Consider the following 12169-nt stretch of genomic DNA (forward strand, 5'->3'; position numbering starts at 1 on the left):
TAGTAGATCAATTTATGCATGTCATTAGGCTACACTTAAGTGACAGACTCCTTTCAAACAGACTCGATCGTTTCAATCCCTGAAACATTTATGTTATATAGCTTGTCCTGTTCATTTAGCGTGGTAACTACCACTTAACTACCCAAATACATACATTTCTTAGACTGCACCATAGAAAGAGGACTCAACTTTATATCGGTGCCATTATAGAGTCTGTGATAGCATGGACAGCGCCATTGAGGCTACAACCCATAGGAGTTCCCAACCAGTTGGCTACTTTAAAAAGGGCAGAAGCATGGTGGAAGCCCTCAATGGCGCTGCCCATGCTAAACCACCCTTTGGGCTACTAGAGGCCTCTATCATTCTCTATGGTCTGCACAAGAGACGTGCACATGCACGCTTTGGATGGCCCCAATTTCTTGAACGATGTGATGTACAGTTCACAGAGCAGAAATATTACTACCATAACCGTTCCACAACAAAAAAACTCAACTCAAATGCACTGTTGTTATTTTCATCATTTATTACACACTTACAGGTGTCTCGGAAAAATAAACCTGAGGGACCAACAGTCGCTCAACATGTTTTAGCCAGTCAAATTAAAAAGACACAAAGATGAGATGACAAAGTGACCAAACACATTGAGACAAAATGACAAATCAAAATGAGTCACAACCGTAAAAATTCAAACAAAAGACAAAGTACAACTCAGGAGAACACATGAGACACTTTATCCAACCTTGTCCCACATGGAATTAGGTGATAGGATGGGACTAGAAGGCAAAAAGGGATGGAAGACAAATAAAAGAGAAAGTAACAGAGAAAAGAATACAAAATGTAGCCCACTAGTACAAGTGAAAAGTAACAACAGATGTGTTGGGTCAAGGAAGATGACATGGGGAAAGATGTAACAACAGACAACTTAAGGAGCAAGAAACATTCATTAAATAGATGAACAATCAATACAGATTTTTTATTCTCCAATGTCTACCCTTTTAAATTAGGTTTCAGTAACACAGAATAGGTCATCATAAAGAGAGAAAACATTGACAGAAGGAAAATACAGAACACCTTATTTTAGCACACAAACTCAGAGTTAAAGTCATACACCCAAGAGCCACAACTTGTTCAAGATGAATGCTTTTCAAAAAATCACCCTTCCATTAAAAAGGAACAGCTTTTTTCTATCAAAGCCTTCCCAGTGTATACCCATTTTCAGAGTTAACTCTGACCTTTTCACACTTTACTAGTGGGTGCCAGTAAGTTGTCAAATGAGTAAATAGTTTTGCTCGACAGTAAAAAATGACCTGTCAGCGTGAGAGCTGAAACTGATGTGTGCTGGACACATGGATGGAATGGAACTTGGTTCACTGGTCAAATGCTAGATGCTGAGAGGGAACGGCTAGGAAGAGCTGCAGTCAAATGAGTCAAGTAGTGTCTACTACACAATGTCCTGGTCTGATTCCATCTGGTGTGAGACATTACCAATCTAGGTTTAGCTTCGCTGACTATTTATTTAGTGCAATAGACGAACCGGCAGCTAAAATAATTTCTAGGATTTTTTTAAAGCCCTAAGCCATTTAAGGTGTATGAAATTCAACATTTTAATCTTTATCAGTCAATACATTTTTATGAAATCCTGCCACTTCATTTTTGTTATCATTCCCATTCATGTCAAACAAAATAAATCATAAAATTTACACTTTATCCACATCATCAATAGCCCTAAATTGTGGTAAAGAACAGAAGATGGTGGCAAAAGTAATGATCCATAGGTTTCCTTTATTTCATTTTTTGTTGTTGTAATAATGTCAGATATTTGAAGAATCAGCACAAGTAGAGGCGCCCAGGAGTAACAGGGGCATCCCATGAGTAGCTGGGGTGTGACCACAACCCCACCAGTGGCCGTGAACCCGTTGGGAATAGCATGCAGAGCAGCGTGGCACCAGAGTCACTCCAGACGGCACCAGAGTCACTCCAGACCTCGGGGCCTGAGGACCAGAACCACAGGCTGCTGAACCTGAGCCAGGCTCTCTGACACCGGGTGGCATCTAGCAACAGGGCCACCTGCACACTGACTGCTTCACTGACTGACTGACTCACTGACACACACAGCATAGGAGGGAAACAGGAGTGGAGGTTATGAGAGGAGAGAGATTGAGAGAAAGAAAGAAGGGACAATGGCGGGTTGGATAAGAGAGAAAAGAATCCCAGGGGAATGTACTGTGTGAGTGCGTGATTCTCGCTCAAAAAGGTAAGACTTGTGTGTGCACTTCAGTGTGTTAACAAATGTGCGTTTATAAATGGTGTGTCCAGTATGATGTGCGTTGGTTGGATTTTTATGGAATGTATTATGTGTATATGACGATGATATGTGAAAGTAAGTATTACTGTGTATGTATGGGGAGGGAGGGGGCAGTGCTCATGGCTGTTTCCAGTGGGAGAATGGCAGGTCAGAGGTGAGAAGTCAGTGTCTAAGGGTCACAGTGGGGTTGAGGTGAGGTCAGATTCGGGGCAACTGCTTCTCAATGAATTCCTTCACTGCTGCCATCTCCTGCAAAATCAAAATAAAGAGGCTTATAAAGAAACCGAACACCATGAATACTTCCACACCGATACTCATAGAAAAATATTAACACATATAGAACATTGATACTCATGCATGTTACAACCAAAATCCCCTTCTACCTGAGGACAGGAGCTGTGCATGAGTCCCGGGTAGGTCCGGAAGGTGATTTTCTGAGGGTTGACGATGACCTTGAGCTTCTCGGCCGTCATGGCCCCAAACTGCACTGGGATCATGGGGTCCATCTCCCCGTGACACTGCAGTATGGCCATGTCTCTGTTCCCACTGGCGCTCGCCGCCTAATGGGAACAACAGACCATTACATCCAAATAATACAAGCAAAAAGTGAAGACCAAGACCAGGACAAACGGAGAGTACATTTTCCAGTTTGGAATCCAGCCCAGTAATAAAAGAAACAGCTCTGTGGAATGTTCAGGGGCCCCGAGAGTACCGTACATTTGAGACAAACAAGTAAGCTGTGTAACTGTACCTGTGGGAAACTCTTGTGAAGCGGTAACCAGCAGCTGAGAGCGACCACGCCCGCCAATTGCTGCTGACAGGTGAGAGCGGTATACAAGGACAGAGCCCCACCCTGGGAGACGGAACAATAGAGGGAAAGAGAGGTAGAATGGGTTTAGACCTATAGAGATGTTCACATGGTTTACACCAACACCAATTCACAGAATCAGGAACTCGAAAAAGAGGACTTCATTTGCACATCACCTCCATAGCGGTTCACATTGACGCTTACCTGAGAGAACCCTCCAAGCAGCACACGATTGGCGGGTATCCCATTCTTTGCCTCATGGTCGATTATGGCCTTGACTGTGGAAAAGAGTGAAAACGGAAATTGAACGTATACAGTACATAGTGCGGCTGATAATGTCTAATTATGATGCACACTGTGCTTTAGCTAACATGGTTATGTGAATAGAGCTTGGTATGATATCTATATGCATCTACAATGCATGTATAGTACTGGTGTCACACTGAATGACTTACTGTTCTCCGCTGCCCTCTTGATGCCAGCCTCGTCCTCTGGAGAATCTGGGCTGAGACCCATCAGGTCAAACCTACAGATCCATGGTCAGTCGATTTAATACGCATCTCATACAGTGATCTCCAAAAGTATTGGCACAGTGAAATGTTTTGTTGTTTTGGCTCTGTACTCAAGCACTTTGGATTTGAAATGATTCAATGTCGATGAGGTTAAAGTGCAGACTGTCAGCTTTAATTTGGGGGTTTTCATCCATATCGGAGGAACCGTTTAGAAATTACAGCACTTTTTGTATATTTTAGGGGACGAAAAGCTCAAATTCCCTGAGATTAAAGCTGACAGTCTGCACTTTAACCTCAATCATTGTATTATTTTAAATCCAAAATGCTGTAGTACAGAGCCAAAACAACAAAAAATATGTCACTGTCCCAATACTTTTGGAGCTCACTGTATATCTTATGTGCCCCTGGTATCCTGATAGTGTGTGTGTGAATCCGTCTTTAAAGGAATTCCTTGTTCAACAAATCTCTTACCAAAAGGAGATCGCTTTTCCACTGAAGTGTAGGTTAGAGTCAAGCCATTGGCCAATGACATATTTTTCAGATCAGTGCAAACATATGACTCACCATGAGGGCATGGTCATCTTCATATTGAGAGTGACGGGGATTCTGGGCCTGCGGACAAACAAGTGAATCAATGTAAGTGCACATGGGTGGAGGAATACAAAGTGGTTGTATAGAAAGATCAGAGATGAGAAACTACCAAATATAAGATTCAACGCTCCTATTACATCCTACTCTGGAAATTGAGACGGAGGCACTTAAGCTGAGAAATAAACTTGTCAGAAAATATGACAGACAATCATACAGACTTACGCGTGGGGGCAGATATACTTTACATGTGGCAGTCGGATAGCCGTCATGGCATCTGCCCAGCCATGCCTGACAACAGGAAGAAAAAGAGCAAGTCAGAGAGAGAACGTTGTACTCTTTACAGATTCGGCTATAAGACAGAACGATTTATACAGAGTATAAAGGCGCCCGCATACTAGGTTCGGTTTCCTCATAGCAGAACATGGCTAGGCGAAGTGAATGTCTGTGGCTCGCATACTCCCTTAAAAGACTACCGCTTGAAAAACAAATGTTTAAAAAAATAAGCTATTTTTACCGTTTGTCCCTCGAGACGCCGTAGTAACAACATAGTGAGTATACACCAATGACCGTATGTATATATGAAGGTGCACACTTCCTCAAAATAGTCTGATTTCATCTAAGATAATGTATTACAGTTTTCTTGATTTGACGTTTTTGCAGAGGATGTCTTAGTCGCGCAATTTTACATCTAACTAAGACGTTCGGTGTAGCATTTCTCAAGTGAAAACATTTGCATGAAAACTAGTCGTCTGTCGTTGAATGACAAGAAACACGTTAATTGAAGAATCCCGTCCATAGTAGCTAATCCTACTAGGAGTAGTACTGTTGATCAATCACTGACAAAGGGGCGCGGACTTCGGCTACCGAACTTCGACTTGCCTCAAGAAAAAAAAAAGGTGTGCATGAACAGCCGGAAAAAAACCTGCCGAACACCAAAACGTCTCAAAATGTTGTTATAATATATGCAAACTGTTGACTGGGAAGCATGCAACAGGCTTCAGACAGAAAACTCACCCTGAGTCACCCAAACCATGAAGGAAGATCACCTGTGGTAGAATTGGGGAGAGTGACAATTTTACATTGGTTAATGGTGCATTTCGCTACACTCGCATTAACATCTGCTAACCATGTGTATGTGACAAATAAAAATTTGATCTGATTACGAACCACAAAGAACACCAATGGCTACTGCACTGTATTTGCATATGAACACCATGTACAAGTGAATCAGGCCCAACAAAGGGCAAATTCCTACTCAGTTGATATTACTGCTTGCCAACTCTAAATAATAGTATTTAATCAGAGGCAGCATAAGAGAAAGAAAATGAATTTGGCGAGCCAGATAGAACATACAAAAAACTACAAAATACATTTAAAAATTCGGTAAAAATCAAATATGAGCATTCAGATATGAATTCAATAGAGTTGGTTTTGACCTTAAAAGTGCTTACAGACCCAAATAATGTGTTGTATTGTTGTATATGTATTGGAAAAACAAATAAATACTTGTCAGTATCTTGGCAAGTAAACAAAACACAAAGCAGATTTAACTTCTTTAGGAAAAAGTCCTAATTTTAGAGAAACATCATTGTCATCTATTTTTTTTTTTTCTCAATTCAAAGAACACAATATTTTACATACAGCCGGTTTTTAAAGGACTAAAGACTTTGGTTTTACATTTTTGCCATGGGAAAAAAATACTGCAATACTAGTATCGTCCCAGCCCCAGTTTACAGCGCCTATGAACTACAAATTAAGTTTAGCAAGGCAACTCTTGCACTTCCTTTGATACTTTGCAACAAGTGGGCAAATTTGCTGATGGATGCCATAAGTTACACTATGGTGTTGGTGTGGTCTCTCACCGCAGCGGTCTCCTTCTCTGTCCCGGACACCGTCACAGCCTCGGCAAGCAGCGGCAGAGACATGTTGTTGCCACACATACACTGTAAGGGGTGCTAGAGAGAGGACGGGGGGAAAGGGCATATCAACGCAGCTATTCAGCATAGGGACAGACATGATGACAAAAGAACTGAACATCCCACAGATTATGGCTGCTTTGAACCAAAGAGACAGGCTGAATACGGAGAAGAATCTCTTCAGTCAGCAAGTTTCGAAACTCATGAACTAAATGTACTCCTCCAAACTGTATTTATGTAATTAACCAAGATGCCAATAGGCTAGGACTGATGCCACTGCCTATCCACTGATAATGGATATCGGTTAGCTAGAGCATATTGTTTTCAAAGTAAACTTTTAATAGCCTCAGAGTCAGGTTGAGCGACATATGACAACAAAAAGATGAGAAGAGCAAGAGAGAAAGAAACAATGAGAGGAGAAAATAAAAGGAAAAGTAAGGAGGTTAATGTATAAACCTTCAGGGAGATCATACACTGAGTTAGTTACAATTCCACCCACCTAATGACCGGCAGTTAGTGAACGCAAAGGGAGAGACCGAAAAAGAGCCAAATCAGGGGAATGATAATGACAGGCTCAATAGGGAGAAAGAACAGGGCCGTGCGTCACACATCACAATAACTTTCTGAACTGCAGTGACACGCATGCTCATTGTGCCTTTGCCTCATTTCCTTGTGACCGTGTCAGCTATTGAACGCTTTAATAGACCAAGTTATATGATTCCCCCAGGCAGGTAGGCCTACAGCACTTGGTCCTTGCTATCCAGGATACTTGGGACATCCATACCCAATTAAAGTTGACATTTAAAATGGTTAAGGTTAGGTATACGTTATGGTTATGGTAGGTGGTTAAGGTTAGGGTAGGGACGTACCAAGGACCCCAGATAGCATTAACCCGAGATGTGCTCTCAGATAGGCCTGTTCTGAAGCAATTGGATAGTAGCATCTAGCATCAATGACACAGAGGAGGCTTTGTTCCAGCATGCCAGTGTAGTCCTTTGACTTTATACCACCACTTAATGTTAAGCATACTATAATTGCGTTTGCAAGGCAAACATCCTCAGTCAGTTCAGAGATAACAGAAAGACCACAAATAGCTAATCGGGTGGAAATACACTGATTTCACAGTCACCCCGCTCTCCCTCTGCGCAAGGCTTCTGCTGGTGATACAAACAATGCCGTCCATGCACGGCTACACAATCACGAGTTCCCATCTGACTTGCATTAAACTGGCTAGGACAAACTAAACGTTGACTGGCTCAGTGGTTGGCGTAAGAAAATGTCCCGCCTTGGCTCTTTATTCACTTGCATTTACAGCAGCTAATGGCTTGATTTCCTCAGTAGTCAAGAGCAATAATTACTGGGATAAGGCCCTGTAAGGTTTACCCGGTGCGTAAATTCTAGCCACCTGGCAAGCATCAAGTCATATGCGGCAGTCAGTATAGCCGTCTTTCACCAGCAACACCTGGGGTGTATTCATTGCGCTGATTATGTTGCAAAACGTTTCTTAAACGGAACAGGGAGGGACCTACCTGAATTTTTCCAATAGAACATCTAGTTTTAGTTGCAAAACGGAACTGTTTGGACAAATGATTACACCCCCAAATTTTAAAAGCCAGCTTTGTTATGCAGTCTAGCTAGCTGGTGTGGCTACTTGCAACATAAGTCAGTTATCTTTTTACATTACTTTATTTCGATAATTTGAAGTAGACATATGTGGCTATACATAGACAACCTGCGATTCAGGGTACAGATATTTGTTCATTAGCTAGCTAAAGGAAAAGAAGGGGGTGGGGATGAAGAAACAATGGGGCTGAGAAGCAGCTTAGCTCACTAACCCAGTCGTTGAGCGACCCGGTGGGAGAATTCGAGAGAGGATTAGTGCAAAGCAGCTAGCTAGATTGTTTCAAACATGGAAAAGGTAGTTAGCTACATCCCAATAGCCAGTTTAATCCCGTTCAGCTGGCTATAAATCCTCACAATGACTAGTTTAGAAAGCTAACCACACAGCAACAATCTGTATTGTCTCAGTACACTGCCTCCCGCTGCCATTCGAGCTTGGTTCGATTGACATGTGGCCTAAATTCGACCAGGTATTTGAATACATCACTTCCCCATGCCCTTGAACCCCAGTGGTAACCGAAGGCCCATGTGGATTCGGTACGGACGGGTAAATGAGTATTGTAAAACCGCGGCCCGCTAATATAAATTCATACACTCACCACTTGCTGTCCAAGAATATCAACAGAACTTCCGCTACTGGTGTAGAGGGGCGGGGATTCTTCGAAGTGATGTCATGATGACGTACACACCCTTTCTAGAGCTCGCGTTTACCGTACACCCTCCCATCAACTGATACTTTGATAGGCAATACATTCTAGTCCAATTTACACTAAACAAATATATTATACCAAATGCAAAGAGCATCTTTTTACACAAATAACAATACTACCCTTTATTAATCCAAAATCTACATTTCAATTAAATTCTATACTCATTAAAAAATATATTATGTAACATCTTTATTCTTCAAATAATTACATTACACACAACAGCAGAGGACATTTTCTATTTCTCAGCCTGCGCATACAGAAAATTCCCAACTCCATTATGTCGCACCAAGCCATCACATCACCACTGGTTGGTCACAGACCGCAATGTGACACCACATTAATAATGCAATGAAATCAAGAGTTAAATAGCTTTTGTGTTTGGTGGGTGTCAAAGAAAGCTGTGTGGTATAGTAAGCAACTCACCCCTAAAGTGAATGTGTGTATAAGAGTCTAATCTAATGAAAACCTTATGCTGATCTACTTTGGTTGTGTCAAAATGTCTACATAGTCACATTATTGCCAAGCAATTCAGAGCTTGGATGAAAGAATGTGAGTGAGCTCCCACTGCAGGGGACTTGAGTCATTCCAGTTTTGCTGAGACAAGTTGTCATATTACAACAAACCACTAGGTGGCAGACAGTGTCCAGATATAGTTTTAGATAAAAGCACCGTGACGCTTTATCACAGGGTTACCAACAACTGACATTAAATGTATTCATTTACCAAACGAAAACGTACTTCTTTCAGCCTCCACTCGGTGTTACAATAAGTGTAACTGAGAAAATCCAGATTAGACACTTATGTTCAGTATTAGGCATACCTGACCTCCAATGAGAAAGTTCACCCACCAGGCCTAAGTATCCATCACACTTCCTTTTGACCCATCTCTGTCAATGCAACTATCCCACCCCTCCTTTCTCTCAGGAGATTACATTTGTTTGTGGGATGATGCTGTCGACTTTATGGTCTGCAGGGTTAGCGGACGCCTCGTAGTTGCAGATGGTCACTTCATGTCTATGAGCCTGGGAGGAAGAAATGATGAGACAGAGGTGAGGTGTTTTGCCATTTTTAAAAAATGGACAACATATAACAGTCAAAGTAAAGCCTGATACATAAGTGAAACAATTCTGGAAATCCTTAGAGCAAGAAGAAAAATAAACTCAGCTGAGGCATACACTGTCAGAGCTGTAGAAGATAATTTACTGAACGTTGGTCTCATGTTTGTTCTCACCTGGGAGTACTCCCCTCTCAGCCCAATGTAGTAGACCCGTGTGGACTCTGTCCCAAAGTTCCGTGATATGTGAACTGACAAGTGATTAACGTTGGAAAAACGGGCAATCCTGGAAAGAATGTCAATTGGGGGTTGATTCGTTTGGTGTGTTTTAAGTTTGGTGGGTACTTATGTAACAGTTTAACTTTAGACCGTCCCCTCGCCCCGACACGGGCGCGAACCAGGGACCTTCTGCACACATCAACAACTGACACCCACGAAGCGTCGTTGCCCATCGCTCCACAAAGGCCGCGGCCCTTGCACAGCAAGGGGAAACCCTACTTAAAGTCTCAGAGCAAGTGACGTAACTGATTGAAATGCTACTAGCGCGTACCCGCTAACTAGCTAGCTAGCCATTTCACATCCGTTACACTTAGGCATAATGGTTTTGTTATTTTGTCTCAGAAATAGTCTATGGGTGAGCAATGACCATAAACCCCATTGTTTTCTTGGAAAACAATACTACTTTTAGCGTGTGTGCGCACTTCTGTTGCCCTTACCTATTTGGGTATTCCAGCTGAGCCAGTGGATCTCTATTGAGACGGAAGACATGCTCAGGTTCTCTGCATGTGTCATCAAAGGACATGTGGGGTATGTTCTTGTATCTACAAGGACAATGCAACAACAACACATAGTTATCAAAACCACAAACGCTGACAATAAATAAAATGCAGTTCCATGCCGATGTAGCAGAAGCTATCTAATTTGTCACTAGCTGTCTTGATCTCACGGTGTGAATAATGAGTCAAATGTCACTCACGGAGCAATAAGCTAGCTACAATAGTTGCTCTTTCAGTTCGCACAGCTGGCTCAGAGCTGGGGGTGTATTCACTATGAACCAAACAGAAGCAAACAGAATTAAATGGGGAGGGACCTACCGGAATTTGTCCAATAGAAACTTGTTGTAAAACATTTCCCGTTGTAACCCCTTTTGCACAAATGAATACACACCGGTTGACTTGTTGTGAGTAATAACCATCAAATCTCAAAGAGTTGATACATGCTACACTGGCTCAAGGTGTTTCTGAAAGGCAGAAACAGTACTCACTCACAGTCTCATTTCAGCAGGATGCGATTCATCGTCTTCACCGGCGATGATGATCCCTTTCAGCTTGTCACTTCCGGTGAACCTGAGAAAAATATCATTTGTGAAAGATAACGCATAAACATAATATGATGATGGTCCAGATCAGCTTTAAGGAAAGGCTCATTGACACTAAAATGTTCCACCACCTGTGTACATATTTCGTTCAGTGTACAAAATAAGTAAACATGGGTGTTCATTTTTTTCAATGTTTGATTTAACGCTGAGCCACGTAATTTTAGTGGAGGATTCGTGGATTCTACACCAAAATGGTTAATTTAAGATGATGTACTATACGTTCAATGAGTCGATAACATTACCTTCTCCCTGTCTGTCCGTTGATCCCATGGTTTAAATACGAGTTTCCCATCGCCTTCTCTTGCTTCGTTGAGGCACTGCAGTTTCTCGATGTCAATGCGCTGATACAGCGCATACTCCAGGCCCCGTTCCGCTGGCTCGTGCTCGTCTTCACAGCAGCCGTGGCTGTGACCAGACATCGCAGGTACTAACTATATATCGCACTTTCGGGGAATGTAAATGCTAGCTAGTGATGATACGGGCTGTCTAACTAGTTAAGTTATTTGTTTCAGACTGACTTGGCTGGTTTCACTTTTCCACAACATTCAGGAGAGGAAACATTTTAAAATGACACTTACGTTAATAGCCAATCAAGATGGACGTACAGACGCACAAAGTCAAAGTGTTCTCTGATTGGCCTGGCCAACACCAATGAACAAGCACAAGGTTTCACTAGATTTTTGACTATTGAGTTATAAATAATTTATATATACACTAGAATTACTAATTGATTGGGGACGCCGTGTTGAAGCCACCGTGCCTCCATCTTGGCACTACCCCAACGTTGTAAAACATATTTTGGAAGCTATAGAAATGCATTTATTAATGTCAATATACATTCCTTTTTGCGACGTTTATTCTATTAAGACACCTTAATGCAGGGGTTTCAAACTCATTCCATGGAGGGCCAAGTGTATACACAAGGTTTTCGTTATTTCCCGTCAATTTGTGTCGAATTAAGACCTAGACAACCAAGTGAGTAGTCCCGACTCCCATCAATCAAGAGCAGTGTGGTTAAAGTTCGGTTTAAAATTACATTTTAAAAATAAATTGTAAACATGGGCAGGGTTTATGACTTTGTGTATACAAAGTAGTGGCAACCCAAGCACACAAAGCTGTAAAACCAATAACTGAGCTTTGATCAGTGTCTAGTGGAAAGCTACTCCCATTTGCTTTGCACCCAACATCCATTGTATATTTCTTTCAGTAGTCATTATTACAGTGATACAATATAAAGCTGAACAATGGCATTCTCTGTTCTCAGTGTGGGGCATA

General features: G+C 41.9%; 2 protein-coding genes across 6 annotated transcripts; both read right to left on the minus strand.

Annotated features, from left to right (window-relative positions):
- Positions 1-500: 500 nt before the first annotated feature.
- On the minus strand, positions 501-8475 carry LOC139559029 (acyl-protein thioesterase 2-like). 3 transcript variants are annotated; one of them, XM_071374655.1, is made up of 10 exons: positions 8352-8475; positions 6079-6171; positions 5231-5262; positions 4439-4504; positions 4190-4237; positions 3569-3639; positions 3318-3391; positions 3057-3158; positions 2689-2865; positions 501-2554 (listed from the first exon to the last, which is right to left on the minus strand). In XM_071374655.1, exons 2-10 carry the CDS (start codon positions 6154-6156, stop codon positions 2504-2506), a joined length of 699 nt encoding a protein of 232 aa, XP_071230756.1. In that variant the 5' UTR covers positions 6157-6171; positions 8352-8475; the 3' UTR covers positions 501-2503. The 3 variants fall into 3 exon arrangements, with proteins under 3 accessions (XP_071230756.1, XP_071230757.1, XP_071230755.1); XM_071374656.1 differs by lacking the exon at positions 8352-8475 and adding an exon at positions 7968-8099; XM_071374654.1 differs by lacking the exon at positions 8352-8475 and adding an exon at positions 7516-7563.
- Positions 8476-8634: 159 nt separating this feature from the next.
- LOC139559030 (PITH domain-containing protein 1-like) lies at positions 8635-11463 on the minus strand. 3 transcript variants are annotated; one of them, XM_071374658.1, is made up of 6 exons: positions 11137-11462; positions 10785-10862; positions 10493-10563; positions 10233-10337; positions 9694-9802; positions 8635-9484 (listed from the first exon to the last, which is right to left on the minus strand). In XM_071374658.1, the coding sequence occupies exons 1-5, from the start codon at positions 11247-11249 to the stop codon at positions 9711-9713; spliced, it is 459 nt and encodes a 152-aa protein (XP_071230759.1). In that variant the 5' UTR covers positions 11250-11462; the 3' UTR covers positions 8635-9484; positions 9694-9710. The 3 variants fall into 3 exon arrangements, with proteins under 3 accessions (XP_071230759.1, XP_071230758.1, XP_071230760.1); XM_071374657.1 differs by lacking the exon at positions 10493-10563 and having other exon boundaries at positions 11137-11463; XM_071374659.1 differs by lacking the exons at positions 10493-10563; positions 11137-11462 and having other exon boundaries at positions 10611-10813.
- Positions 11464-12169: the final 706 nt, after the last annotated feature.

The sequence above is a fragment of the Salvelinus alpinus genome, chromosome 29 (assembly GCF_045679555.1).
Source record: "Salvelinus alpinus chromosome 29, SLU_Salpinus.1, whole genome shotgun sequence".
In the NCBI taxonomy this organism is placed as follows: domain Eukaryota; kingdom Metazoa; phylum Chordata; class Actinopteri; order Salmoniformes; family Salmonidae; genus Salvelinus; species Salvelinus alpinus.

Coding starts and splice junctions, on each gene's coding strand:
- LOC139559029 (XM_071374654.1), bottom strand. CDS start 7,548: ATGCTTGCCAGGTGGCTAGAATTTACGCACCGG. Junction 5,263..6,078: donor CAGAGAAGGAGACCGCTGCG/GTGAGAGACCAC, acceptor ATTCTACCACAG/GTGATCTTCCTTCATGGTTT. Junction 4,505..5,230: donor CATGGTTTGGGTGACTCAGG/GTGAGTTTTCTG, acceptor TCCTGTTGTCAG/GCATGGCTGGGCAGATGCCA.
- LOC139559030 (XM_071374657.1), bottom strand. CDS start 11,249: ATGCGCTGTATCAGCGCATTGACATCGAGAAACTGCAGTGCCTCAACG. Junction 9,803..10,232: donor CAGCTGGAATACCCAAATAG/GTAAGGGCAACA, acceptor CATTCTTTCCAG/GATTGCCCGTTTTTCCAACG. Junction 9,485..9,693: donor TGAGAGGGGAGTACTCCCAG/GTGAGAACAAAC, acceptor TCTTCCTCCCAG/GCTCATAGACATGAAGTGAC.